Source organism: Desmodus rotundus, chromosome 5, assembly GCF_022682495.2.
Source record: "Desmodus rotundus isolate HL8 chromosome 5, HLdesRot8A.1, whole genome shotgun sequence".
Lineage (NCBI taxonomy): Eukaryota > Metazoa > Chordata > Mammalia > Chiroptera > Phyllostomidae > Desmodus > Desmodus rotundus.
In genome coordinates, this window is record NC_071391.1 from 124,684,673 (window position 1) to 124,711,153 (window position 26,481).

The 26,481-nt window shown below is 45.8% G+C and overlaps 1 protein-coding gene across 2 annotated transcripts in view; it reads left to right on the forward strand.

The window, feature by feature from the left end:
- PRKCE (protein kinase C epsilon) overlaps positions 1–26,481 on the forward strand; it is a 470,124-nt gene that overhangs the window by 177,754 nt on the left and 265,889 nt on the right. Inside the window, exon 1 of one of the 2 annotated variants that reach the window (XM_045189472.3) lies at positions 24,544–25,735. The exons of the other annotated variant lie outside the window; for it this stretch is intronic. Coding sequence (XP_045045407.1) covers positions 25,672–25,735 — 64 coding nt within the window. The 5' untranslated portion in view covers positions 24,544–25,671. Of the gene's footprint in view, positions 1–24,543; positions 25,736–26,481 lie in introns of those variants that run through there. 2 annotated transcript variants of the gene reach the window in all.

Sequence of the window (26,481 nt, forward strand, 5' to 3'; positions counted from 1 at the left end):
CATGTCAGAAAAGCCCAGAATAGAATCTGTTGTAGAAGTGTGGGGGATTCAGCAACATTTAGTATGAGCTATTTAAAATGTACAAAGGGGCCTAAAGAATGATAAAATGAACACCAATGTACCCACCACCCATGTTAAGAAATAAAGCACCCAGCAAGTTGAAACCTTGCATTGCTTTTAACAAGGCATGTGATCTCAAATCCACCAGACTTAGTAGTACACACTTTCAGTCCATGGTTGGGACTCTGGATATGCTGAGGACTGACTGAATTTTTCACTACGCAAGTGGTTGGCGTCCCTCACCCCCTTTTGTTCATGGGTCAGCTGTACAGATATATCTCGTTTTATCATACTTTGCTTTATTGTGCTTCACAGAGGTTGCTTTAAAAAAAAAACAAATTGAAAGAAAGACTCTCCACCAGCGAAAAGATTACAGCTCACTTTATTGCGGCGGCCTGGCACCGAGCCCACAATATCTGTGTATGTCTGTATACGGTGGCCTCCTAATTGTAGACACCAGTGAAACATTGGATGAGCAAACTCAACTCACTTTTTTTTTTTTACATAATCTATGTGCAATGAGATAATTAATTAAATATATATTTCCTGTGCCAAGATGCTGGGCAACCAATGGGAGGCTTGGATTTTTTAAAAGATTAACGGTGTGTGAAATTATAGAAGACATCCTTTTTTTACATTAGAGGGAAAGGATATGGACAAATGAATGAATAAATAAATTAAAAGCAACTGATTTTTTCTTCTTCTTGCTTCTATGGCTTATAGTATGTGAATGGCCAAGGCACTTTTCATTGGGCTGAATTCTTAGTTTACTTTTTTACAAAATCTCTTTCATCTAAAAAAAAAAAGGAGTTTACTTTAGAAACGCTGACGCATGCCAGACTCTGTAAAGTGCCAGACTCTGTAAAATGCGTTGCTCTGAAGAAAAGGAGACATTTTTTGCTCTTGTTTTCTTGCTCTCGGTGGATTTGGGATTCGTTCTCTGGGTGGCGGGAGGACTTCCAACCATCTCTTCCTAAAAGCTGACCTTGTGGGGCTCTGTTTGTGTTCTACGGTCTGTTCTCCTGCTCCTGCTGCTGGGACCTAGGGCGCTCCTGGTCTAGATGCGGTTTTGGTTTTGGAAGGGTTGGGAGGGCGGGGAGAGGAGTGGAGGATGTCTGGCCCACACATTTGTTCCCTGTGCTGCATGAGAATGGTCCAGTGTGAAAATGGTGTCACAGTTAGTTCATGGACATCCACAGATTCTCGTCTAAGTTCCTTTCTTTAGTGAAAATACGTAACTTCATATTCCTCAAAAAGAAGAAAAGGGTTGAAATGAGGAATAGCTGATGTTTTCACCACTCTATTATTCTTCCGTCACGTGTCCCTTCCGATGTTCCAGTCCCATCAATGGAAGAAAATATACTTACCAAATTTGCAGTGAACTTTACAACATTGTGGGGCTGAGATGGTGTGAGCGTGCCTCCTTCTTTTAGGATGTACCAGAGGAGTCTTTCTCCTGCTAACACACTGCAGAAAGCCTGGATGTTGGCGTCTGCTCCAGTTGGAGCTAATGTGATTTCGAACTGTCTAATAAAATTGCTCTGCTTGCATGTCCCGTGCAGTTCAGCATAATGGGATTTGATCAGTGCGTGCTTTGTCTAAACCGGGCAACCTAACCCCAGATGTAAGGGGTCTGGCTGGATGACGGCTAAGGTCATCTCCGGTCACGTGATTTTGTCCTTTGGTATAATTTGAATAGACACCTATCAGAGCTCAAGGCTGAGGGCTGGCTAGTGTCTGTAGCAGGTAGAAGGGGCTGAAAGAAAGGTACTGCAGGTAGAGTCACTTTCTCTACATCATCCCAGGTGGAAAACCTTTTTGGAAGGCTTGTGTGCGATCTTCCAGGCTCAGGTGCCTCTGAGTGTTTTGCTTTTATCATCAGTAATAACCACGTGGCTTCCTGGTAAACACGGCACTGCAGGTTCACCAGAGACTTAAATCAGAGCATGATTAGCCCAGGTAACAGAAGCGTAAATAGCAATGTAATTCTCAAACCAGCAAACTATTGTTCCCTGCTGTGCACTATAGTTAGTATTTCTTCCGTTGTTGTGATGTAATTTGTCTATGTTTTCCATCCTTGATAACAGTAGGGCACTGCACCCTGATGTGCAGGCTCCCAGGGGAGGGGCAATCAGTCTGGCCTGGCGCTTTCTAGACTCTTCTTGCCCTGCCTTCCATCCACATGTAGTGCTCATCTGGGGGAGTTCTTCAGAGTGTAAACCAACAATGGAAACTTGTTGGTTTACAATGGTATCCAACAATGGTATGTTTGGATCACCAAACTGTCTCTCCAGTAAAATGAAGAAGATACAAAATAATTTGAATGTTTTTTTGCAACACGCACATCAGAAATAACGCCGTTAAGTCAGGTTCTGGAGTGACTGCATGTTGTGGAAGCAGAAGACTGGAGCGGGAGTGGGATCCACCGCCTCCTCCTCTTCTTTCTGCAGACACGTGCCACAGAAAGCATTAGTCTCCCCTCTGGAACTGGCAGCAGATAGAGTGGAAAAAGCATAGGAGTCCTCCCATCCTGAATTGAAATCCTGGCTCTAGTGCTTACCAGTTTAGATCTTCAGATTTCTCGCCCATCCATGGGGATGGCCATACCCAGGATAGGTACCGTGTATGATAGGATTGCTATAAGAAAGCGCCTCGGTACAGTGCCCTCACATACAGGAGATGGTCAATGAATGCCCCAAGGCCCTGCAGACCTGCGGGCAGGGAGGTGGGGATAGCTCTGACCCAGTGGCCCTGAAGGCGCAACAGGCAGGTTCAGAGAAACAGAAGAACAGTTCAGAGAAATAGTTTGTGGGCAGGTTTCTGACCCTGGGGCATGTATGTTCAAAAGGTCTGAGAACAGAGCAAGGTGACAAAGAGGTCATTTGCTGACTAATACATCTGGCTGGGGCTATGGGATTGCTTTCTGCAGTGTTCACACCTTGCCATAGTATTGCCCCATTCTCTCTCTTCCCCTCTCTCCTCCCCTCCCTCTCTCTCTCCCCTTCCTTCCTCCAGTGAAGGATTTCCCAGAAATATATTCTCTAGCTTGTTTGTGTCCTGTGGCCCTTATTGTCAGAAACATCTTCTTGTCAGAGCCTGGGCCGCGGCTTCCCTTTCTTGGCACAAACTTAGAACATGTGGTCCCCATACCCTCACGGGCCCTGGGTAAAAACCCTTCATCTGTTTGAAGACTATTATTACATCTCTCTTCTTCAGGCTGAATCAGTCAAATCCCTTAACCTGACTGATGGCCTAGTATAGAAATCTTAACTCATCTTTGCAGCTCTTTTGAACTTTTTTCAAGTTGCACAGACAGACATCATCAAACCAGTTTCGCTCCATTCTGAAATGATAATGTGTGCAGATCAAGTGCCCGACAGTATGACTTCCATGCGGGAGAAGGTGACGTTGAGAGGTCAGGCAATGTGCCCAAGGCCACAGGGTTGACGACCTGGTCCTGCTGGGTCCAGACCGCAGGCCGCAGTTCCATGCCCTGCCCTAACTCACGGCCGATAATGAGTTTGCTCACAAGGCAGACTTCCCTGCTGTTCTTTTTATTTTAGTTCTTTTCTCCAGCAAGCTTTTTACAGAACTATAAAGCTAAAGTTATTAGCTTTGAACCCAAAGGTGACTCAGAGAGTCTCATTCGTTAAAAAAAAAAAAACCAGATCTTTTTTCCACTCTCTTGGAAGCGGGAATGCTGTTGGTCCCTGAAAGGTAAATCGATCCCTAGGTAATGGTCCTCCCCTAGACCCGCCTCTACTCCCTGCGTTAGTCAGTGTTCCTGTGTCCATTGCAAGCATCAGAGCGCCGCCCGCAGGACTAAAGTAGAGGGGAGGACTTCTTGAAAGTCAGCCTCAACCAGTGGCCAGTGCCTATCTAGAAAACATCCCTCAGATCCCAGAGTCCCACTGAAGCTTCAGTTGATAATATTGCCTTTTTCCTTCAAAATTCTGCATTATTTAATCCAATGCCTTCTGGTTATCAGATAGAAACAGCCATTTGTTCAAATGAACAGTAGTCACCCCTGCACTTTAATACACGTGCCTAGCTTGGTGCCTGTCCTGAGTCTGGGGAATGGGAAGTGGGGAGGAAGGTGGAAAATGAGAGATGGCGTTGACAGGAACACATGGCCTCGCCTTCAGGAAGCTTGCAGTTGAGTTAGTGATCCAGAACTTGCAGAAGAAAAGCACTGGAGAACAATGAATGCAAGGCAGCGTCACCTGGAGCGCTCAAGGGGCTGTTACCAGGAGCTCTTTAAACGGGAATAAATCAGGGCTGGAATAACTCAGGAAAACTTCAGGGGAGGAGCAGGGCTTGGGCTGAAAAGGGAAAGTTAGGTAGACTGGATTGACAGGGAAGACGTGGGGACGCCATCCCGAGCAGAGGGATCATGTCATCCCGGTCAAAGACAGCTTTGACGGTCGCATTTTTAGATAGGGCTGGATAGACACAATAAATTACGGAGCTGCGATTTGTGTTCTCTGGGAGCTTTCAAACAAAGACAGTCGTCAGTGTTGCAGACAGAAATTTTCATGTTATGCCAACAAGAAAATGAAATGTCTTCAATGATTAAGCTGTGTTTGAAGGGGAGACAGTTCTTCCTGGACGTGTTTTCATGGTCAAGGCCTCTCACCCACCTTGGCCCCAAAGGAGGGGGAATGTTCTAGGTCAAGTTTGGTCAAGTCTGGGACATTGAGTAAAGCAGATTTTATAAGCACAGGACGTATGATTAGAAGGTCAAGCCCCAGTACGGACATCCCTTCACGGACATCCCCACACTCTCTGTTTTCTCCCTCAGCAGTCTCGCGGAATCCCGTGGTAAGCACTCTACCACCCTCAGCGTTCTCCTCCTCTCCAGCCTGTCGAGCTAGTGTCCTGGCACCAAGCCCTGATACTCCCACTCTTTCTCTCTTTTCAAGTTCTGTTCAGTGTCTAATGAGAAACATTGCTTGAGAGGTTAAAGAGACTCCTCCACTTTCCCAAACAGCAGACTTCAAAGTCACACACCAGCTCCAAGATGCTGATAGGTCTCCCTCCTGTGGGGTGCCTTGGGCAATGAGATCCTGGTCTGGCCCACCCCACAGGCTCCCCAGACAGGAATGGACCTGTGGGACTCTCTAGGAGCCTGCAGAGACACAGCCTCAGTGCTTGATAAGAATGAAAATAATAAAATCCAGATGTTCGAAAACATTGATCCTGCAAAGTGTACCCCACATTCCCCTCAGCATATCTGCTTGCTACTGATACTCAGACCCAGGGAGCTGGCCCCTTAGTCTCCAGATTTTTGGCTCCATCTTTTGTCCTGATGAAATCAATGGTTGTTCCTAGAAGTGACCCTGTGCACCAGATGTGACCAGAGGAGTCAGCTTGAAAGCAGCGAGCACTAAACCTCCATCAAGGGATTTATAATGTCAGAGAGACAGCGCTAAAATACTTGAGAAATAAGCCCAGAAACCCTCATTTCCTTCCAAATAGGCTCTAGACGCACAGCAGTTCCTTTGAAATGAATTACCCATGGATAACAACACCAAATGGCAACCATTAGCAGATGAAAAACAATCGAATCCTGAGCGTTTGGAGAACAGAGCTCTTTAGGATCACTCCTCAAGCCTCCTTCCCCTCTGCCATTATGGGAGCATAAATCTGTGTGGTCTGTTGTCTTGTGTGCCTATTTTCCTAATAAAGTAATTGAATAAGGAATAGTCATATTGAAGAAATAAGCTTACAGAAAGGGTGGGTTTATAATAGATCCTTAGTCAAGAAGTGAGCCCTGTGTCTCCTGGCCTCCCGTTCTGTCTCTATTGTCTTGCTATGAATCATTTCTGTGTCTTTTCAAGAAGATTGTTTTTGGACACTCATGTTTGGAGCTCAGATCATCCTGGGTCAAAGTGGCCTGTAACTTAATCATTTACTCTTGTTGATATCCTCGTGATTTCGCTTAAAACAGAAGTGTATTTCCATTCATCTAACCTAATTTAGAGAGTTGTCCTTTAGGACCGATTACTGTATTCTTTTATCCAGTTGAAATTGGCCAGTGTTGACAGTCTTATTGATTTTCCTTATTACCTAGCTTTGTTGATACATTCAATTTTCACAATCAAGTGCATTCACCATCTTTCTTGAGCTGCCACTACTGGGGCTTTTATCTTCCTCCTTTCCTGTAAACCCTTGGTGTGAGCTTGTGGGGGCCTGTGAGGGTGTGTGCAGTTGCCTGTGTACACACGGATGAGAACTAATGGCTCTGATGCACCTGTTTTCTCTCTCCTCCAGGCTCAGTGTCCTTCATTGGAAACATCACTTAGTTGCTTATCTAAGATCTTCTCGGCCCTGGAAGTATAGGGCTTATAGCATGGTCCCTGCTGTACTCTTACAGAAGGAGGTGAGCAGGGGACCAATAGCACAATACAGCAATGCGTTTTAGCTGTCGGGTGAATAGGGTACAGTGGGACCACCGAGGATACTCCCTTCCACTCGGGGAGTGGGCAATCCGTAAAGAACATCCACTAACACTTCCACATGTCCTCATCAGCACCCCCCGCGACAACCCCGAAAGGCAGGTAATAACATGTATCCCCTTTCCTTGGGCGAGGAAACAGAGCCACTGTGCACTGAAGAGACATCCAATCATAAAATTAAATAAAGTGGACTAGAACTTAATTGACCAACATTTGAACTTTTCAGAAATATCTCTAATTTGCATAGTCATTTATTCAATATATAGCTATTGGGCACCTATGCCAGTTACTCTCTTCAGTGCTAAGGACACGGAAGCAAATGATATAAACAGAAATCTCGGCCTTTGGGGGCCATCCATTCTGGCGGGCGTGCTGCATGCGCGTGTGCACGTGAGGGGGGGTTCTCGACGAGCATACGTAACACACTGGGGATAGGAGTTGTCTCTGGGGAAGAGAAGGGGTGGATTTAGGATGGAGGCAACCTTTCTTGGCAACGACTGTAATCTTGTTTTTCTTTCCCATGTATGTGTATGAGCTATTAAAACAATTACTTAGAAATTTTGAAAAAACATTAATTAGGTGGGAAGGTGACAGTTCCCATACACACAGTGACAGTGACTTCCCCATAGCTAGAGGCACTGACAGGCCCAGAAGAGCTGTCAGAGAGGAACAATCCATCAAATCCACAGAATGACCCAACGAAGGGCAGAGAGCTCGAAGAATGATGCTCTGCATTGCCCCACAGACACCTCTGCTTTGTATGGGGTATGCGGAAGTTAGGGGTTCCCTCCGGTTGTGCCTGTCCCTAGGACTGAGTGCTCCCATATGGAGAGGCAGCGGGGGCGGGTCGCTGGCCCACGGAGTGGGTGCTGAGTGACTGATGCAGGAACAGTGTTTACCCAAGGGAGCCTCTTGCCTCTGAGAGCCGCTGCTGAGAGCCTCACATCTCCCCGGATGGACAGCCCCACCGTGGCATTCTCTACTGGCCCCCGACAGCGCTCTCCAGCACGTAGAGTCAGCTGCTACTTGAACCAACCTTGGTCATCTCCACAGACTGAGTGGCTTCACCAGATGGGGTACCTGCCCAGCTAAGGGGGGCAAACCAGCTGCCAGTGGGTTATTCCTATTCTCCAAGTACTCAAAACATGTTTTCTGACATTGAAAATCATTGTGATATGTAGTTCAGGGCCTCTACTATTAGCCACGTGTGAGTTCTTTTGGAATTGACAGAAAGAGTGAACTCAGGGGACTTCTAAGTTCACTTTCAGGTGTTGGAACTAGGATTTCCTAGACACCTCCATTGTAGTTCCTTCTCCACAATTAGCTAACTACTTGATTTACCGATTAATTGAGCAAACATATACTGAGAATCTGTTGTGTGCTAGGCACCATGCTAAGAGCCAGAGGAACAAAGATGAAAAAGAGCCAGGCCCTGCCCTCCAGGAGCTCCCAAAGTAGGACAAGGTAGCCCCAAGTCGTCTACTCCACTTGGGCCTCGGTGGCTTCCTCCGTACATGGGGAGGATGTGAAAGTAAGTGCCCCTTCTTGTGCTGTAGTTCTGAGTCACAAGCAAGAGGAGTTTGCACACAAACAGACACCTGGAGGGGGGAAGTGGGAGAGCAAACTTTTTAAAGCAAAATCTTTCTACAGAGATTATTTTGTTTAAGTGTGAATGGATCTGCCAGCTAAGTTTTGCCATCCCTGTTTTCATATATGGGAAAATGAGGCTTAAAGAGTTTAAGACTGTGGAGCCCCCAGGATCTTGTGAAAATGCAGATTCTGACTCACTGGGCCTGGGGTGGGGCCTGGGCTGCTGCATTTCTCGCCAGCTCCCAGGAGATGCCCAGGCCACCGGTCCCTGTCCTCCCCTTGGAGTAGGAAGACAACGCAAGACCCGTGACTTCCCTCTGAACCCTGCTGAGCAGGCACCAGTTTCTGTTGTGTTTGGCTGAAAATTAAGAGGGAAATCTGATGATTCCTCCCTTTCCCAAATCCAACAATTTAGTCCATCTCAAAGTCAATGTCTTTGAATCTTTTCTGTCCAGTGTCTTTTCCTTCCCCATTCTCTCTTCTCTGGGAATGGGGTCGAAAAGGTACTTGGTATTCTTAGGGAGGGTGGGTAATGCCCAGGCCTTATTTCTCTAGTCCTGATTTTAATCGTATTCAGAAGGTCAAAGTGGATAGCGTTAGTGTTCTGCAGCCAGGAGACCAAGAACCAATTTATACCAGCAAGACGAAAAAAGCAACCAGTCAGGATATTGGATTTTTTGTTTTTTGTGTTTATTTTTCTATAAATACCCTCAAGTATTGAGTGGTACTTGAATTTGGTCCCACTGCGCTAATTTTCTCCTGGTTCCTAGGGCTTTAATTAAAATAACTCACCCAGGGACCTTGCTAGAACTCACCTTTATGTGATCCTCCTCTGAGTAGGCAAGTTGCACCTGCCTGTAACAGGTGGGTAATGTAGAGGGCATGCGGGATTAGGTGCTGGGTACATAGGAGGGGCGTAATTTTTACTTGTAGGGTAAATGACTGCATGGCTAAATGAAATAACAGGAAAAAGTGTCACCTTAGAGGGAAACTATTGAGAAAAACAAGGTGTTTGGCCTGACTTGGCTTTGGGTAATCAGTTGTTTCATATTCCAGTGTGCAATCAGTTTCACGGGTGTGCGTGGGCTTGCATGTTTATGCTTTCTGTGCCTGGTGTTTAAGGCACACACCAAGTCCCCACTTATAATACCCTGACCCCTCCCTGTTTATTCAACTACTTCTCTACTCTTTCAAAATTTGATTTCAAGTTTGCCTCCTCCTGGGGGCCTTTCCACGTTGGCCCACACACTCCCGCCTGCTAGGCCACAACACTGGGCTTGCTCCCACACTCTTCTTTGTGTAATCACGTGCTCATATCTTTATACTGTACCTAAAACTAGAGTCCTGGTTGGGCCCTGCCCATCGCAGTAAGCCACTGGCCATTCAGGGGCAGAGGTGTCTGTGAAATGGGCCCAGAGCTGAGAGCTGGCCCAGCACATGGGAGGTTGCCGGCTGGCCTCACTACATGGCCCTGCAGCACTGTCTTACATTCAAATTAAACAAAGCCAGAGTGGGAACAAGGGCCATCTCTGACCTTTGACAAAGTCCATGGGAGCCTCACTAGTGCTGGGCACAAGGCCCCAGTTACACTGAATTCAGCGTTAAGCAGCTTAATGGTGAGGTATAATGAGAATAAGTAACGTTTTTATTTTTTTTTTAGATCAGAAGCTAAGATTCTGTTCCTGGCTCTGTTACTAACCAGCCAGTCATAGGTGAACCAATCATTGGGTGCTTCTAGCCCTCAAATGAATTGTACTGACAGCATATTAAGATGCTTCGATGCAGTGAATGCGCAGGGATTTCAGATTCTCAGATTGAAGACTGTCTGAGTACAGGAGTAAGTCAGTGAGAAGGTTCCCTAGTCTTGATACTTACTGCCAGGGAGCCAGACGCATTATTGCTGGCCAAAGTAGGGGATGCTTGTGAGCAAGTGGAAGAGGGAGAGGACTTACCCTGGGGCTCCTCGAGGCAGTTCTAGGACCACAAGAGTAGAAGTTACAGGCAGGCAGCTTTAAGCTTAGTTTAATATATGGGGAAAGCCTCTAACAGACAGAGCTCATCCACAGTTTGATGCATTGGAACAGTGATCAGGGAGATCCCCTTCTCTGGAGGTGTTCAGACAGAGACCAAGTGTTTTAAAAAATTGTAGGATTCTTCTAATGGTCTTTTGTAAGATCTAAGTATTTGTAATGGATAATTTCCATAAGTACATCCAAATGGAGGCTAATAAGGCAAATGTTTATTTTATTTAAAAAAATCCAAGGCCCACATTGTAAAAGGGCAGAGAAAGAGTGTGTGAAATAATGGGAAAAAGGAACAATTTGGAGCTTAGCATCTACTTATGGAATAGTCATATTTCTTGAACTTTAGGCAAAAACGGAAATGTTAAAAAATTGAATCTTGTTTCCAGAAAAGTAGGGAAGGTCTTTATTTGACTGGCCCCTGAATGTGAACTTCTCTCGTGGAGTGGCAGTAGATACATCTCTTGGGACAGCAGTAGCTGGCCCTTACTTCTCTGTCACATGGACACGCATGTCTGATTTCCTTACTAAAGAGTAGTCCATCGGTGAGTGTCTGTGAAGAGGTCCACCTAGGGGAAGAAGAGTGGCAACAAAGCCTGCAGATTTTAGCGGAAACACCATTTTGTCATGCTGTTCACACCTGCTTTGTGGTAAGGCTTTTCTCCAACTTAGGAAGGGGTTGCCCAGGAGCTACGGAAGTAGGAAGTAATTGACGTTCCAGTGTGCAGCTGGGCACCAGCGAGGTGGTTATCTCCTCGCCCTTACATCGACCCACATCAGACCCACCTTCGGTCTGATGCTTGAAATTTTATCTTCAGAGTTTTCACATTGACGGGCATTGAAGCTTTTAATGCTTGTTAAGTAGCTAACTCTTCCTTCCCTCAAAAACAAAAACAAAACAGGACCAACCCTTTTAGGAAGATGAAAACCTAAGCTTTCTTGAATCTTCTCATGCATAAACGACCAACAGCTAGGCTTGTAGGCAGTTCCTTAATTTTGCATGAGTGCTTTCTAAAAAGGTGTCTGAAGGTCACAGGCGTGGAAATTTGAATAACTGAGTTAAATGCTATAATGGAGATTTGATTCCCAAAGAATTAAAGCGTTATCAAATGCTTGTGTTATGTCTCATTGTTTAGACACTGTTTTTGGTGACAGTTCAGCATCTCCCCCTGATACCCTTTGTCATCTGGGCAGCCTGTCAACCTGCTGAAGTGCTGGGAGGGTTCAGCTGAGGCTACACAGGGGCCTTTGCGGTCCCCTGCGGACTCTTCACTGGTTTATTGTACTAGACTCCATTCTCTGAAGTAGAAAAAATGCACCTTATCACAAAGGCCAATGTTTTCATTTTTTTTCCTTTACCCATGACTTTTATTTAGCAAAAAAAGGGAAGAAGGCAATGAACTACATGTATTCAAATACTTGCACAAGCACTGACTTGAGACCCTAAACGCTGAAGGCAAGGACTGTCTATTTTGGTCTCTGCTATACCTTCAAGGTCTAAGACAGGGCCGGGATGAGCAAATATTAGGGAATGTCTGTTCCATGAATTAATGAGTGACCGCTGTCCAGGTAAGTACGGGGAAGGTGTGGGGTGACTCCGTGGCTTGGCAGAGAGAAAGCACCACTGTGAGACGTTAGGGCCAGCTCACGGCTGAGCGTCCATGTGTGTTGTGTGAAGGCTAAACATAGGGAAGTCAAGAACTGCCCGTAATAGGTGCCTTTGGGGTCACCGGGGTTGTCAGCAGAGCAGCTGGAGCCTGGAAGACAGACTTCACCTGCTTAATTACAGATGTCCACTGGCCACTCGACCTCTCCCTTGCTGTAATTAGAGCCCTCGTGTCCTCTGCGCTGACAGGCCAGCTAGAAACACCTAGCTCAGCCTGGACAGGGACTTATTTTGCTTTTATTTTTAATTTTTTACAACATAAATCAAACCAGGGTTCTTTCGGCGTGACATTCATTTCCTATTCGGCACGAGGCCCTCACTAGGTTTCCTGGCCTTAGAAAATGAACGAATGATCATTTCTTTGGCTTTCGAAACACCCCCTGTGATTTGCTTTCCTTGAATGAATCTGTCTTTTGGGATTACTTCAAATTGGCCCTACTCTCCCTCCCTTCCACTGTATTTATTGTGAAATTATATCATTCTTTATCCTGTGTCCTATGTAACTGTGATCCAGCTTAAGGAAAAACAAAACAAAACAAAACATTTCTGATGTCTTTGCAGCCTTCCAAGCCCCTTTGCTGATCTTGTCTTAATCCTTTCTTCCCCAAAGGTAACTACTATCCTGAATTTTATGTTATTTTCTTGCAGTTCTTTGTGATTTTACCACCCATATGTATGTTTTAAAAATATATATTATTTTGCTTCTACCTACTTTTTAGCTTTATTTAAATAATATCATCAACTCATGCAGGATTACACTGTTGAGATCCACCCATCTTGCTGTGTGTGGATGTAGTTCCATCATTTTTATTGCTGTATATTCCATTAATATGTCAAAATTCATTTGTCCCTACATGCGGGTTGTTTTCAAGTTTTTGCTATTACAGACGATATGGTAATCCGAGGCACATGCGCATCTAGGGTTTCTTTAGGTTATTGACTTAGCTGTGCAACTGATGGTTCAATTCGTCCGTGTGTGTTCAACTTTACTAGGTGACGATAACCTGCTTCCCAAAGCGATTGTACCAATTGCTGCCACCACAGACGTACTTGCAGTTTATATTTCATGAATACTTGACATTGTAAGACTTTTAAATTCCTACCATTATGATGGGTGATATGTCAGTATAGTTTTAATGTGTGTTTCTCTGGTTATTAATGATGCCGAGAATCTTTTCATGTATCTGCAGGTGTTTGGTCTTTCCTGAAAAATATCTGTCCATTCCTTTTATGCATTTTTCTATTATGCTTTTTGTCTATTTCTTACTGCTTCATAGGCAATTATATTTGTTACAAACAGCTTCCCCTAATTTGGGCTGATATTTTCATTTTCTCTGTGGTCATCTGATAAATAGACATTCAAAGAATGAAACTTGTGGACCTTGAACAAATCATGTTTGGGCTTCCATTTCTGCTCAATTAAATGAGCACACTGGTATATTCCCGCCCTGCAAACTCAACAGTGAGGGATGGCAAAATGGGTTGATATGCATAAAGGCACATTTTAAAAGTAAAGCCCCATACACATATATAAAGTCTATTTTTCCTGTATTATCATACTGCCTCCATATGTATATATATGTGTGTATATGGAGCAGTATGATAATACAGATATAGATTATGTATATATATATGTATATATACACATACTATGTATATATATAATGTGTATATATATACATACTATGTATATATATATATGGAGACAGGATGATAATACGTGTGTGTGTGTGTATTTACCCTTACCCAAGGACACTTTTTTTTCATTGCTTTTTAGAGAGAGAGCACCACAAGCCATTCAAGGGCAGAGAGGAAAGGAAAGAAATATTGGTGCAAGAGAGAAGCATCAATTGGCTGCTTCTCATACGCACCCAGACCAGGGATTATATGCGTCTTGACCAGGGACTGAACCTGCAACCTAGGTATGTGCCCTGACTGAGAATCAAACCTACAATCCTTCGGTTGCAGGACGATGCTCCAACCAACTGAACCACAATGGCCAGGGCATGCCTCCATTTCTATAACATAACATACTCTCTGGGAATATTTATTGTTGTTGAGCTGCTATTTTTATTGTACTTGGTACCTTTAGAAATTATTTATTTATTCACTTATTATCTGTTTGTCCCTCTAGAATGAAAGCTGCAGAGGGCAAGCATTGTTGCCTTAGGAAAATCATTTTGTCATTGCATCCCTGGCTACTTGGAATAGTTCCTGGTACATAGCAGATGCTCAATAAATATTTGTTCAATGAATGACTGAACCATTGGTGTTAGTAGTAGATATGATATCATTGCTGTGTAATCACCCAAATGCTGTTTTTCAGGACTTGCTTTCTGTTCAGAAGGCTTTTAAACTTACGTAGTATATTCCTGGCCTTTGCCTTTCCAGAAAGGGTGGGTGGAGCCAGAGGGAGGGAACTGTACCCTTGGGAGCCCAGAGCTCAGTTTTTAGATTTGTAGCTGGGAACCCTGATGGGCTGGCACTCCTCTGAGGGCCAGTCTCTAGGGTGAGATCAGAATTTCCCAGGCTGTTATCTTTGCCCTTCTGTGTGCTTGTTGTCAAATTTGCTGCTTTTTCAAATCTTGTTGGTTTTTGCTTTGTTGCTGTAGACACCAGAGCTAGTAGTTTTGGGGGAAATGTTGTGTGCATGTGAGTGCTAGGGAGGGGGTGTTGTGGAAGTGGTGGCCAACCAGAGCTAGGTGGTGGTGGCCGTGTCTGCGGAGTGAGTGGGGACAGCAGGAAGACCGTCACCACAGAAGTCTCCATGAAGGCCTTGCCCACTTTGGAGGGTGCTCTCTTCAAAGAGCTTTTGACTGCGCACGGCGCACACTTGGGGAACAGGCGCCCCTTTGTAGATCTGCAGGGCTCCCCTGGCACCCCTCCAGCCCTTCAGTGGGACATCTGGAAGGCCTTGGCCCCTCCTCGTGGCAAAACCTCTGAGCCCTGGAGACAGAGATCAATGACCTCTTCTTGGCTGCTCCTTAACCCGTGTCCCAGACAAGTGTTTTTCTGGGAACCAGTGAGGAACGCAGATCTTTGATGCCAAGGCTCGGGGGCTGTTGAAGTAAGACTTTCACTTTTGATAAAAGGATAGGGGCAGAGAAAGAGTCTGGGTAGGGAGAGCAATGAGAATTCGGCTTTTCAGGAAATCAGAACCCCAGTGGAGAGCCCTGCCCCCTACTCACACCTTTTTCTGGCTGAGGAAACGGCAAGTTGAGCTTGTTAATGCTCCTTCATGCTGGGGCTGACACTAGGGATGGGCTTGAGGCTAGAGACCAATTTGGTTCTGACCCCCACAGGCAATCCTTGCAACCCCTGGGAGATCATTTTGAACAAGTGCAAGGTGATTTTTTTTTGTGCACATAATTTATCACATACTGGGGTGTGCTGAAGACAGTGAAAAGAATTTATGATGTAAAATAGATTGGGCTAAATATGCCATGTAATTACTTGCTGTGCAGTAATGTTTTATAACCCATGTGTTAGGTTGGCACACTTAATATTTATCATAAAAATATGTGTACACACACTAGGAAAAATATAGAAAGAGTAGAAATTCCCTTACCCACTCGTCAATAAATGGCCTTTTCCTACTTGGGGTCAGGCATCCAAGATCAGTGTGGTGTCATTAAAATAAAAGTTATTTCCTTCTTGCCTCTTTCTTGCACATGGCAGATACTCAGCAAGTGCCAGTTGGCCTGTTGGTGGGATTGTGACTAGAGTGACCCTTGACCCAGACATTTTGCTGCAGGGTTACCCCACTTACAGACCTGCCCTGGCGCAGCGCAGCCCAGCACAAATCGCAGGGGTGGAAAAGCAAAGTGCTGGAAACTAGCGAAATGCCTATAACCTGGGGGCATTTGGTACCTCCCTAAATGGAGTAATAAGCAAGCAATGCAAGTTTTTAGGGTTATTTTTATTTATTAATGGGGAAAGATGTTAAAAATAAGTGGTTACATAAGAAAAGTAAAATGGAATTGTACTTGTATATATGCTATGATCCCATTCATGCAAAAAAACCAAAAAACAAAAACAACCCCCACATACATACACTAGACTTGTGTGCACACAAAAATTTTTACCTCTGAAAAATGGTAGCAACGAAGCAAAAGGCACGCTCGTGTGTACTCCCAGTCACTTGTACAGCGTGCCTGTGGGCTCCAACCCCGGCGGGGGCCACCCTGGCGCTGGAAACTCAGGTGCCCTCCTGTCCCAGGTCAGAGCGTTCTGGCTGAGCACCATTATGGAAAACACAGCCTCCTGGTTCTCTCTGCTACTCCCTGGTGCCTGCAAGCTCTGCAGCCCTCACCCCACAGCTTGCCCGGGCCCTACTGGAGGAGAAAGAGTGGGGCCAGGCAGACAGCAAGTGCGACTTGAGGGCCTGTGGGGATGTGGGAGAGGGCAGCCAGACTCACAGTTTGTCCTGTGGATGTGTGGTTCCTGGAAGGTGTGTGTGTAGAATTAGGCTCCCCATTTCTTGACAGTTTATTAGCATTCAGCCTACTGGCTATTTGGTTTGTAAGAACTTGACTCTTTAGGGAAATGGAGGGTCTCGGGACCACCCACAGTGTCTTCTATATAATGTGGCTCTTGGTAGATCCCACATAAAGATAGGAAAACTCAATTGCATCCCCAAAGAGCTTAAAGTTTAGTCCTAGAGACAGGCTTGCCTGCAAACACAACAATGCCAAGGTAAACTAACTCTTGCAAAGGCCCAAAGGCTGCTCCATTATGAACCTCTGAGGGCTGGAGCTGTGCCTGCCCGCCCTCCCTTCCTCCCTCCCTCCCTCCTGTTGAATGCTCCCTGGTCAACTCTGGGGATGCAAAGATGAGTTACACACAGCTCTACTCTAAGGGAGTTCATGACTTACTAGCAGGAATAGACATTGCAAAAGAGTCAGTGTGATATAGTGTTGATGATTTAAGAGCTCTGTTTGTTCAGGATTCATTGAGGCCTAAAAGATGGGCTGGCCAACTCTACCTGGCCTGGAATAGAGGCTTGGAAGCAGAGATGGGTCTCTCCTAATCGGGAGGGGACAAATGGCCATAGATGTAGGCTTCCTCTGGATGTTAGGAGATGCGCTCTAAAGCGTGGGCAGTAAGGATGGGCCTGGTGTGCCTGGCTGACCTGGGGGTGAGGGGTGGGGGGTGTGGCATGGCAGGCAGTGTGGCATTGTGTTTGGCAGTAGATGGGCCAGTTGGAAGACTGTCAAGGTTTAAAGGTTGACCCTGTCTCTGGCCCACCTACACTAGTCCCTCACTTTTCTAGATTATAATTTCCTCACCTGTGGAATGGCAACAATAAAACTGCCCTTCCTTCAGCCACTTTTTTAGAGGGATCTGAGTCTGTCATTTGGCTGGTTGGAGAGTAAGCTGGGATTTGTCACGAGGTCTGAATGGTTCTACCCCTGAAACAGCTGCATTTTCTTCTCTGCCGATTTTCTACATTTGAATACATGTCCTCAGCATCGGATCCCTTGGCCTAGTGGCCTTGAATCCTCTGACACTGAATGCAAAAGTTTCTGTATATTCTGGACATGCATATGAAGGGCCGAATGTATGTAGCTTTGTCCCAGACCTCAGAAGAATTCAAGTCCTCAAAAAGCTCAACAAAAACTGCTGTGGAGAATGGTCTCGGATCTTACCATACCACCCTGGTGGAAGCTTTCTTCTTGTTTCCCCTGCCCCACCCCACACACGTCTTTAGGAATAAAATACTAGACACAATAGACTGTTCTAAGCAATTATTTTTCACTTGAAAGAAATGTAAAACGTCGTAATAGAAGTATTTCTAAACTGTAAACTCGTTGCCTTCTCGAGGAGAATGCACTGAATACAACTGTGGGGGTTAATGTCATGGACATTTTTATAAATATCACTGATTGTCCTGTACATTTCTAAGGGCCCCAGGTTGCTTTCTCTGTTTTTTAATTCCTCCTCACTACTCCTAGTTACTTTCCTATGTCATGGAGCATAAAGAGATATCTTAATGTATGTATAATTTTTTGCGGGGGAGCCTGAGGATAGCTGCAGCTCCTCTTTTGAAGGAAAGGGCTGTTTTTATAATCGTACTGGATGCGTGGGCAATGTGGAGCTGTGTTCCAGACTCCAGAGAGGTGGGTCTTGAACTTGCGTCAGCATCACCAGGAGGGCTGGTTCAAATACAAATACAGCCTGCTGGGTCCCGCCCCCAGAGTTTCTGTAGGTCTAGGGTGAGGCCCAAGAATTTGTATTCCTAACAAGTTTCCAGGTAATCTGAGGTCACTGGTCAGAGAACCACTGTTTTTAAGTATTTCTCAAGCTTTAAGGTGCATGTAAGTCATTTGGGAACCTTGTTAACATGCAGATTCTGATTCAGAAGGTCTGGGGGGGCAGGGGCCAAGATTCTGCTCTTCTAACCAGCTCCCCAGTGATGGCGGCAGTGCTGGTCCGTGGAACATGCTTCATATAGAGAGCCTTTAAAACTGTGGTTCTTAGTTCTGACTACATGTTAGAATCACAAGAAGAACTTGTAGAAGAATGGCGGAGGTGGAGGAAAAGAAAAAAGACTCATCTCCCCACACAGGCAAACCCGAATCTCTGGGTGGGGGAGCTTGGGCATAGGTGAGGGTTGAGAACCTTGTTCTCAAGGTTGTGAACTTGCCGAAAGTCTGTCCGGTGAGTAAACAAAGTGTTGCAGTGTTGAATATTTGATTGACTAATCATTGGTCTCCAGCAGTGGTTTCATATTTGAATTATCTGCAAAGCTTTAAAAGATATTGATACCTAGATGAAATAATAGGTCTGGGATTTGCCTCAAAATAACGTGGTGGGGGAGAGATGGGTGAGGGTGTTGATCTGTGCTATCCAATATGTAGCCAGCCACCTGTGGCTGTTTACCTTGAAACTAATTCAAATAACAAAACTGAAAGTGCGATTCCCCTGGGACATCAGTCACATTCAAGTGCTCATCAGTCACATGTGACTAGCAGCTACCGTACCGGACAGCGCAGACATGGAACATTTCCATCAGGCACTTTCAGGGGGAGGCCCGGGCAGCGGTGTGGTTTTAGCAGCTTCCCCAGGTGATTCTAAGATGAGCTGGGGCCGAAACCAACACAACTAACTGAAATGTTGAGCTTGAGAATGACTCGAGGCAGCTGTGTCGCTGATCTGTGTGGCCTTCCCGCCATGTTTGGTGCCTGTTTTTTTCTCACCTGGTTCATGAGGATGGGAGATATTTGTCCTGCTTTTCCCTCAAGATGTAGTAAAATCCGGAGAGAAAAATGGGTGAAAAGTTTTTGAAAAATATCAAGCACTGAATACACCTGAGAGGTGGTTGCTTTTCCAGGTTGAAGGCCTTGGAGTAGGGTTGCCAGATATTACAAATGAAAACACAGGAGGCCCAGGTAAATTTGAACTTTAGCTAAACTACAAATATTTAATGGAATTTTTAGTATAAGTATGTTCCATGCAGTATTTGGGAGATATATGCACTAAGCACTTATCTGCATTTTTCCTAGCAGCCCTATCTCGGACCCCTTCCCCCACTGCAGCCGACAGGGGTGGGGGCCCTGAGCTTTCCATTTGTAGTTGTGCCTCCACGTGGCTACCTTTGTCTAGGGGATTCTTCCTTCACTGTGAAGGAAGGCATTTCCAAACCTCTGATTTGATGCCAAGACAAAAGAGAGAGTTGGAGAATTCAGTTTTTCAATTTAGTGGTGGACCACCTCTATATTTATTCAGGTCCTCTTTGTTTTCTTTCTTTCTTTATCATTTTTAAAATTGTTGTTGAAGTACAGTTGTCTCTATTTTCCCGCCACCACTTTCCCCTGCCCCACCCTCAATCCTTCCCTACTTTGGCTTTGTCCATGTGTCCTTTATACATGCTTCCTTGATGACCCTTCCCCTTCTTTCCCGTTATCACCCTCCCTCTTTCCCTGGTTACTGTCAGTTTGTTCTTTATTTCACTGTCTTGGTTATATTTTGCTTGATTGTTTGTTTTGTTCATTAGATTCCACTTGGTGAGATTATATGGTGTTTGTCTTTCACCACCTGGCTTACTTCACTGAGCATGATGCTCTCCTGTTCCATCCATGCTGTCATGAAGGGTAGTAGCTCCTTCTTTTTTCCTGCTGTGTAGTATTCCATTTCATCAGAGGCTTGTGGTTTTCCCCATTAGAGATCATGCACATATTTTACTAGGTTTATCCTTGAGTAATATTTTTTGGGGGGGACATTAATTAGAGTGTTTTTAATTTCAAATTTCAAATGTTCATGGCTGGTTTATAGGAAAGCAATTGTTTTTTGTATATACACTTTGTTTTCTGCAACTTTGCTCCAATTACTTATTCCAGAATTTTTTGGTCAGTGATTTGGGATCAGCTGTTTCTGGGGGGGCAGGAGGGAGGAATGAGTATGGTAGAGGACAGGGGATTTTCAGGGCAGGGAAACTATTCTCTAGGCTACAGTAAGGATGGAAGCTCCATTATATACTTGTCAAAACCCATAGAACGTACAACACAGAGTGAATCCTAATGTAAACTGTGGACATCAGTGAATGTATCAATGTGGGCTGATCAGTTATAAGAAATGCATCATGTTAATAATATGTAAGTAATAGGGGAAACTGTGTTTGTAGGGTGCAGGGGGTATTTGGGAACTCTGTACTTCCCAATTTTTATATAAATCTAAAACTGCTCTAAACAAACTCTATTAATAATAAAAAAATTGATGAAAGGCCTTAATGAAATGAGTATGCCCCGGGTTGGTTGGCACATTTTGAGTCTTCCCTCAGCTGAGAGAGCGACCTGCCTCACTATTTGATCTGGTGATGAACCTGGGTGGTCCCTAGTTTCTTTCTTGGTGGCCACGCTAAACATGCTGTTTTCTCCCCCTCACTCTAGGAGGGATGTAAGCTTCTATAAGAATAAGAATGAAAGATTCAGAGAATGGTTACCATATTCATAAAGTACATTATAATCCCTGCCGCCAGGAGAGTGGCTAGGAAGGGTTGGGAAGAAGTGGAAGCCTTGATTTCTCATCTGGAAACGGGGGTGATGATTCTCCCTCCCCTTGGGCTATGGAGATTACATGAGGTAAGGCGTGTGAGGTTCTGGGCACCTCGTGAGCATTCTGTGATTCCGAAGACCCTGGGTCCTTGAAGAGAGTAAACCCAAGGGGATCAACAGCACTTGGGAGGAACAACTTTCCCAGCAGATGGTGAGGGAATGCCCGTCTCCAGAAGCGTTAGGGCACACAGTGAGGCCTGGTGGTCAGTGACCTTGCGGAAGGGACTTCTGGGAGGGTGGCATGCTCCAAGGGCCTCCAAATGCCTCTTGTCTTTAAAGATTCTGGGCTGTCTTATTCCTTTCGGAGGGACTGCCATGGGATATAAATCAGGCACCCCAGTTATCCAAAGAGATGGAAGGAGACCCTCTCCTCTCCTCTTCCCCCTCCTCCCCATGTGGCTGGCCTGGCCTTTGCCCCACCCCCACCCCCCAGGAGAGGGAAACCTCATTTTATATGGCTCTGGTTTGGGGAACATTTTATGTCCTCCCTGGTGGGGACAAATGGAAGGTCCAGCTGGTTCACACACGCACCTGCAGCTGGGGCCCAGGATCTGTGTCCAAAGGTGCACTTAAATGGGTAAAACCTGTCACCTGCTGGAGATGAAACACTCTGTGAGACCTGCGGTTAGATAATCCAGCACTGAGGAAAAAACTATAAATAATTGCTCTGTTGCTTTGTGCTTCTTCTCTTCATGGAAATTAAAACTTGTTTTCTCAGCAGCAAGAGCAATAAAAACATCTTCAGAGGAGGAGTTGGTTCTTTCCTGACTCCTTGAGAGCAGATGATTTAGAGGCATCTCTATAGGAGATTAAATGGAATTCAGGTAAACAGCTGAAGGGTTTACATGGGATTAAGTTTTTTAAAAGCCATCCTAGGAGGTATTTTCCTTTGCGGAGCTGAGGGTGTGAAGCAGCGGCTTTGGAGGCTGGGTCAGTGGCGAGGATCAGCCTTCTTCACAGTCCCCTCCTGAGACAGTGCCTTAGGGACAGGAGACAGGCCTCTTTCACACACGCCAGAATCATCCCCGTAGATCAGGGTGTCAAACTCATTTTCACTGGAGGCCACATCAGCCTCATGGTTGCCTTCAAAGGGCCAAATGTAATTTTAGGACTTTATAAATGTAACTACTCCTTAACAGTTAAGCAAGAGCTCAGCGCTGCCGCTGGGTAGAAATAAGGTGCCAGGCCGGATAAAATAAGGCATAGGGCCAGATTTGCCCCACGGGCCTTGTGTTTGCTACCTGTGCCGTAGATGCTGAGATGGTTGCTGTCTGGGTCTGGTGACCAAGTGAAGAAAGGGGAACCAGAGGACCTTGGACCAGCCATACCAGTGACCCTCAGTACTCCTTCCCTCATTCTGCAAATGTGTGGGCCACCTACCTTGTGCCAGGCACTGTGATATAACACTGGGGCTACAACGTGGACAAAACACACAAAAAATCTCTGTCTTCATGGAACTTACCTTCTGGTGGGGGACACAGTCCACAGACAAGGTGAGTAATAGTATGTTACATAATTGTAACCGCTAAAAGCAGGAAAAAATCAAGCAGGAAAGGGGGATATGAATTGTAGGGGTTGCGGACTCTGAGATGTTTAGGGGGCCAGGGAAACCTTCAGGTAAAACCCTGAAGGAAATGAAGAGGTGAGCCAAGGACACCAGTGTGACTGGAGCAGAGGATGAGGGAGAGGCAGCCGGGAGCCAGCTCATGCAGGGCTTTGCTCTGGAGGGAGGGTGGGGGCTATTGGAGGGGTCTGAGCAGAGGAGGGGCTTGATCTGGGTTTGAGCAGGATCATTCTGGCCACGATGTAGGAGTGGGCAGCAGAGGGGAAAGGGCAGGGCCAAAGGTCTGTTAGGAGCCACTGCCGTGAGACCGGGTCGAGGAGATGGCAGATGGAGGCAGAGCTGTGAGTCAGGGGGAGAACATGGCACCGGGGAGTTGTCAGCGAATACCCTTAGTGGCTGCATGGTTCAAATTCGTCATCTCCATCACATAGAAGTAAAGGGTCATACCCACAGTTATACCTGGAATCAGGTGCAAAATCTGGGTTGGAACCCAGGTCTGCTAATGCCTACCCAGATACTCCTCAGCACAGTTGACTGGAGCTACGAAGCTGGCAGCGTTTGCTGGGAGTCTGTCTGGACCACAGGAGCTGGCTCACACACATGTGCTCTCCACTGTCGTACTGTGGGACGCTCCCCAATCTCCCAGCCTAGTCACTGGGGTGCTCCTCAAGAATGGTGCGGTCCATGAACTGCCTGCTGTTGGTGGTGAAGAGAGAAGACCACAAGTTGACAGGAAGCATTTAGAAACACCCACGACAACTTGACATTGCCACAACATCTAAGAGCAGCATTAGTGACCTCATCTTGTTGGACGGGGTATGGACAAGGTAGGATGTTAATATCATGTGGTGACTCGGTGGTGGTGTGAGCTGCATATTAGTCATGTGTAATAGGACCACGTATTAGACTGCAAATAAAATAAATGAATGAAAAGCATAAGTCTTTCACCACAGACAGTTTGAGAAGCACAGCCCCAGCACGATGCCTTCTGAGGAGAACACCCAGTAAATACGTTAGATGTTAATGCAGAATCTGTGTTCCTTTTCCTGTTATGGGAGATTCAGGTCATGCCTTTTGCCATATGATGAAGTCAGCAGTTTCCTTTTCCCCCTGGAGCATCTCAGCTTCCTTCTTCCCCCTCCTGGGGGTCCTGTGATTCCTCTGTCCCATCTCCCTGGAGAAAACACGTGTCTCAGCTCGGTGTCGGTCTTCCCTGAGAGCTGTCCTCTGGACAACTCCCCCATGTCTTAGCGTGAGCCCAGCTGTGTAAGCTAAGGGATGCCCATAACACACAAGAACTGAGTCTCATCTTGACGTTTCAAGGGAGGAGATCTAGTTTGGCTTTAGTCTAGAGGGAGGCACTGAGCTGTTGTAGAAAGAATAGAAGTTTTGGAGGGAGGTGGACCCTGGACAAATGCCCTTGTTGAACCCTTCTGAGCCTTAACCCTTCCCTCTCTGTGATGGAGCAGTAGTCTCCACCTCATAGCAATGTTGGGAGGCTGAGATGAAATCGTGGTGTAAGGCACCTAGTAGAGGAACTGGCGCTAAAGAGATTGCCAACAAGAATTCTATCAAATCACACAATGTGGGTAACATCCTAGTACAGATCCAGACTTGCCTCAGTTTCCATCTCTCAAACTCCTTATTCTGAGATCTTTGGGGTTGTCTCTTCTCTCCCCATCCCTCCCTTCCTTGTCTGTAGGGCATTATGGTCATTGTGTTAGACCCCAAGTTGCTGGAAAGGCCACTAGGTAGGGCACTCATTGACAACTCCAATGGCTTCTTCACTCCTGGTGACAAAAGGAGGTGGCCGTGGGGGCTTCTGTGATTGCCTTGGCTTGCCCTGAGCTTGTGCCTGTCCTTTCGCCTCCCACCCTGCTATCTGGAAGCTGAACGGGGGAGGAGGGTCCTCAGCCCAGAGTGGGCTACCAGCCCTCAAGTAGGCCCTCCTTACAGTTGGGCAAGGTCTCCCAGAGCTGTGTTTTCAATTTGTCACTTACTTCTGAACTAATTGCCAGCTGCCACTCTTTTGAGGCTCCCTGCCTCCTTCCTTCTAACTCTTTGACTTGGGTCTTTGGAAGAGTCACATTGGACGGTGGCCTCAGGGTGTGTCAAATATCTAGCTGGCATGCCCCACTTGTTTATTTCATTAAAGTACCATTTAACTAACCCTTGCCTCCAGGCTCTAAATTCCTTGTGATTTATATGCAGTAGGTGGCTTATCGTTGCGCTGTTCAGAGAGAGACAATTCTGGCTTTCTCTCGGCACTGGATTGCAGAGATTTCAGAATATGCCACTGAACAGATGGTACCTGGGGATACTGGGGGCTTAAGTGCCTCATTCTATTTTTCTGGTTCTGATCTATTTTAATATGAGGGGATCGCTTGTATCTATTTGACCTATGTTTCAAGCAGGTAAGTTTAGCCTGTTTTTCTTATTTCAGTAACAGCAAACACATGCAGATGTAAATATATGAGTTATATGTGTAATATGTGTATATACTTATATATACACATATGTACACACATATACATACATATTTAATCATTAATTTAAGGGAATCCATGAAACTCAAGTGCACCTGTGGGGATTTTAACACAGGTGCATCTGGTCTCCACGTGTCCCCTCAGATGCTGCTGCAAGATTGAGCCCGTGGATGGTGTGGGCATGAGTGACAGGTGTATAGGCCCTCGGGCAGCTCCTTCAGGTGAGACCCAGAGCAGAAATGGTGCAGCAGAATCTGGGAGGAAAGAACAACCAAATACAGATTTCCTTGCCTGTTAATAAAGTTACACATTCAAGGCCAAGGTTCAGCCAGCAGTACCATGCTACAGTTCTCACAGCTTATCTGATTTCCATCTCGGTTGGCATTTTCATCTACTTCCTCAATTTGCTATGACTTAAAGTCTGCTGATTCAGTGTCCACAACTGTATTGGAGACTCTTCAAGTGGGAGACCAGTGCTGGTGATCCATGCTAAGGAGGACGTTGGCGCACCAGAGTCCAGCTCCGGGGGATCAGGAGAGGGGTCCCAAGGCTCTGGTGGTGGAGAGTGGATGGAAGAGACACTTGGCACACAGAAGCCCACGGGCAGTCATCTCCGTGGGGAGGGCGTCTATATACACGAGGGATTGATTTTGTTCCGCACTGTTCGGGCGAATGTAAAGACCAGTCGGGCACTGTAAGCTCAAGATAAAGATTTCCCATGGGTAAACTGGCTACTTGGTGGAGATGGTCAGCTGCCCCCCCTTTAAGTGGTCATGAAGATGTTGGTGGACCTTCTGCCTAAGAAAAGTGCCAACAGTGCCTGGGAGGTTGGACTAGGTGAATTTGCAGACTCATCACAGATGCTTCAGAAAACCAGCAACATAGTTTCTCTTCTCCCTGAAGGTGCTGAGTCTCTTATATTTACCACTGTGCCAGGCAGATACCCAGTCCTCCGGAAATGCTAAGTAAATAACTGTCCATTAGTTACTAGTTCAGTGGGCAGACTTTGAAATTTCAAAGTAAGCCAATTCCTGAAGAGTTTGGTAACGGTGGTGGGAATAACTGTCTGTGGGCCCTGAAAATCCACCTCTGTGTCACAAATTTGGAGCTCTCTGGGGAGTGAGAAATAAGAATGCATACTTCTCCGTATGTCATTGAGGAGGTGGGGCAATAGAAACGAACAGTGGTCTAACAGGTCTCCCTACTTCCAAACCCCCTCTCATTTCATCTTCTGCTGTCTTGCCTGAGTGGTTTTGAATTCACATCTCATCAAAACACTCTCCAGTTTAATATCCTTCAGCAGTTGCCCATTATCTGCAAAACATAAACTTAAATTTCTTTATCAGAATACAAATCCTCCATCATCTGGCCTCTGTGGTTCAGGTCATCTTCAGCTTATCCTCACCCCAAAATTCACACTGTAGGCACATGATTTCCTAAGTGGACCAAGTTGCTTTTTATTATTGTTCTTAGTCTATCGTATTACAACTTGATGTCATAGATGGTGTCTCTTGTACCTCTTCCAATACTTTTCAACCATTTGGGATAATTAGGTGATTCCTTTTTTGCTCACCCTGCGTGGA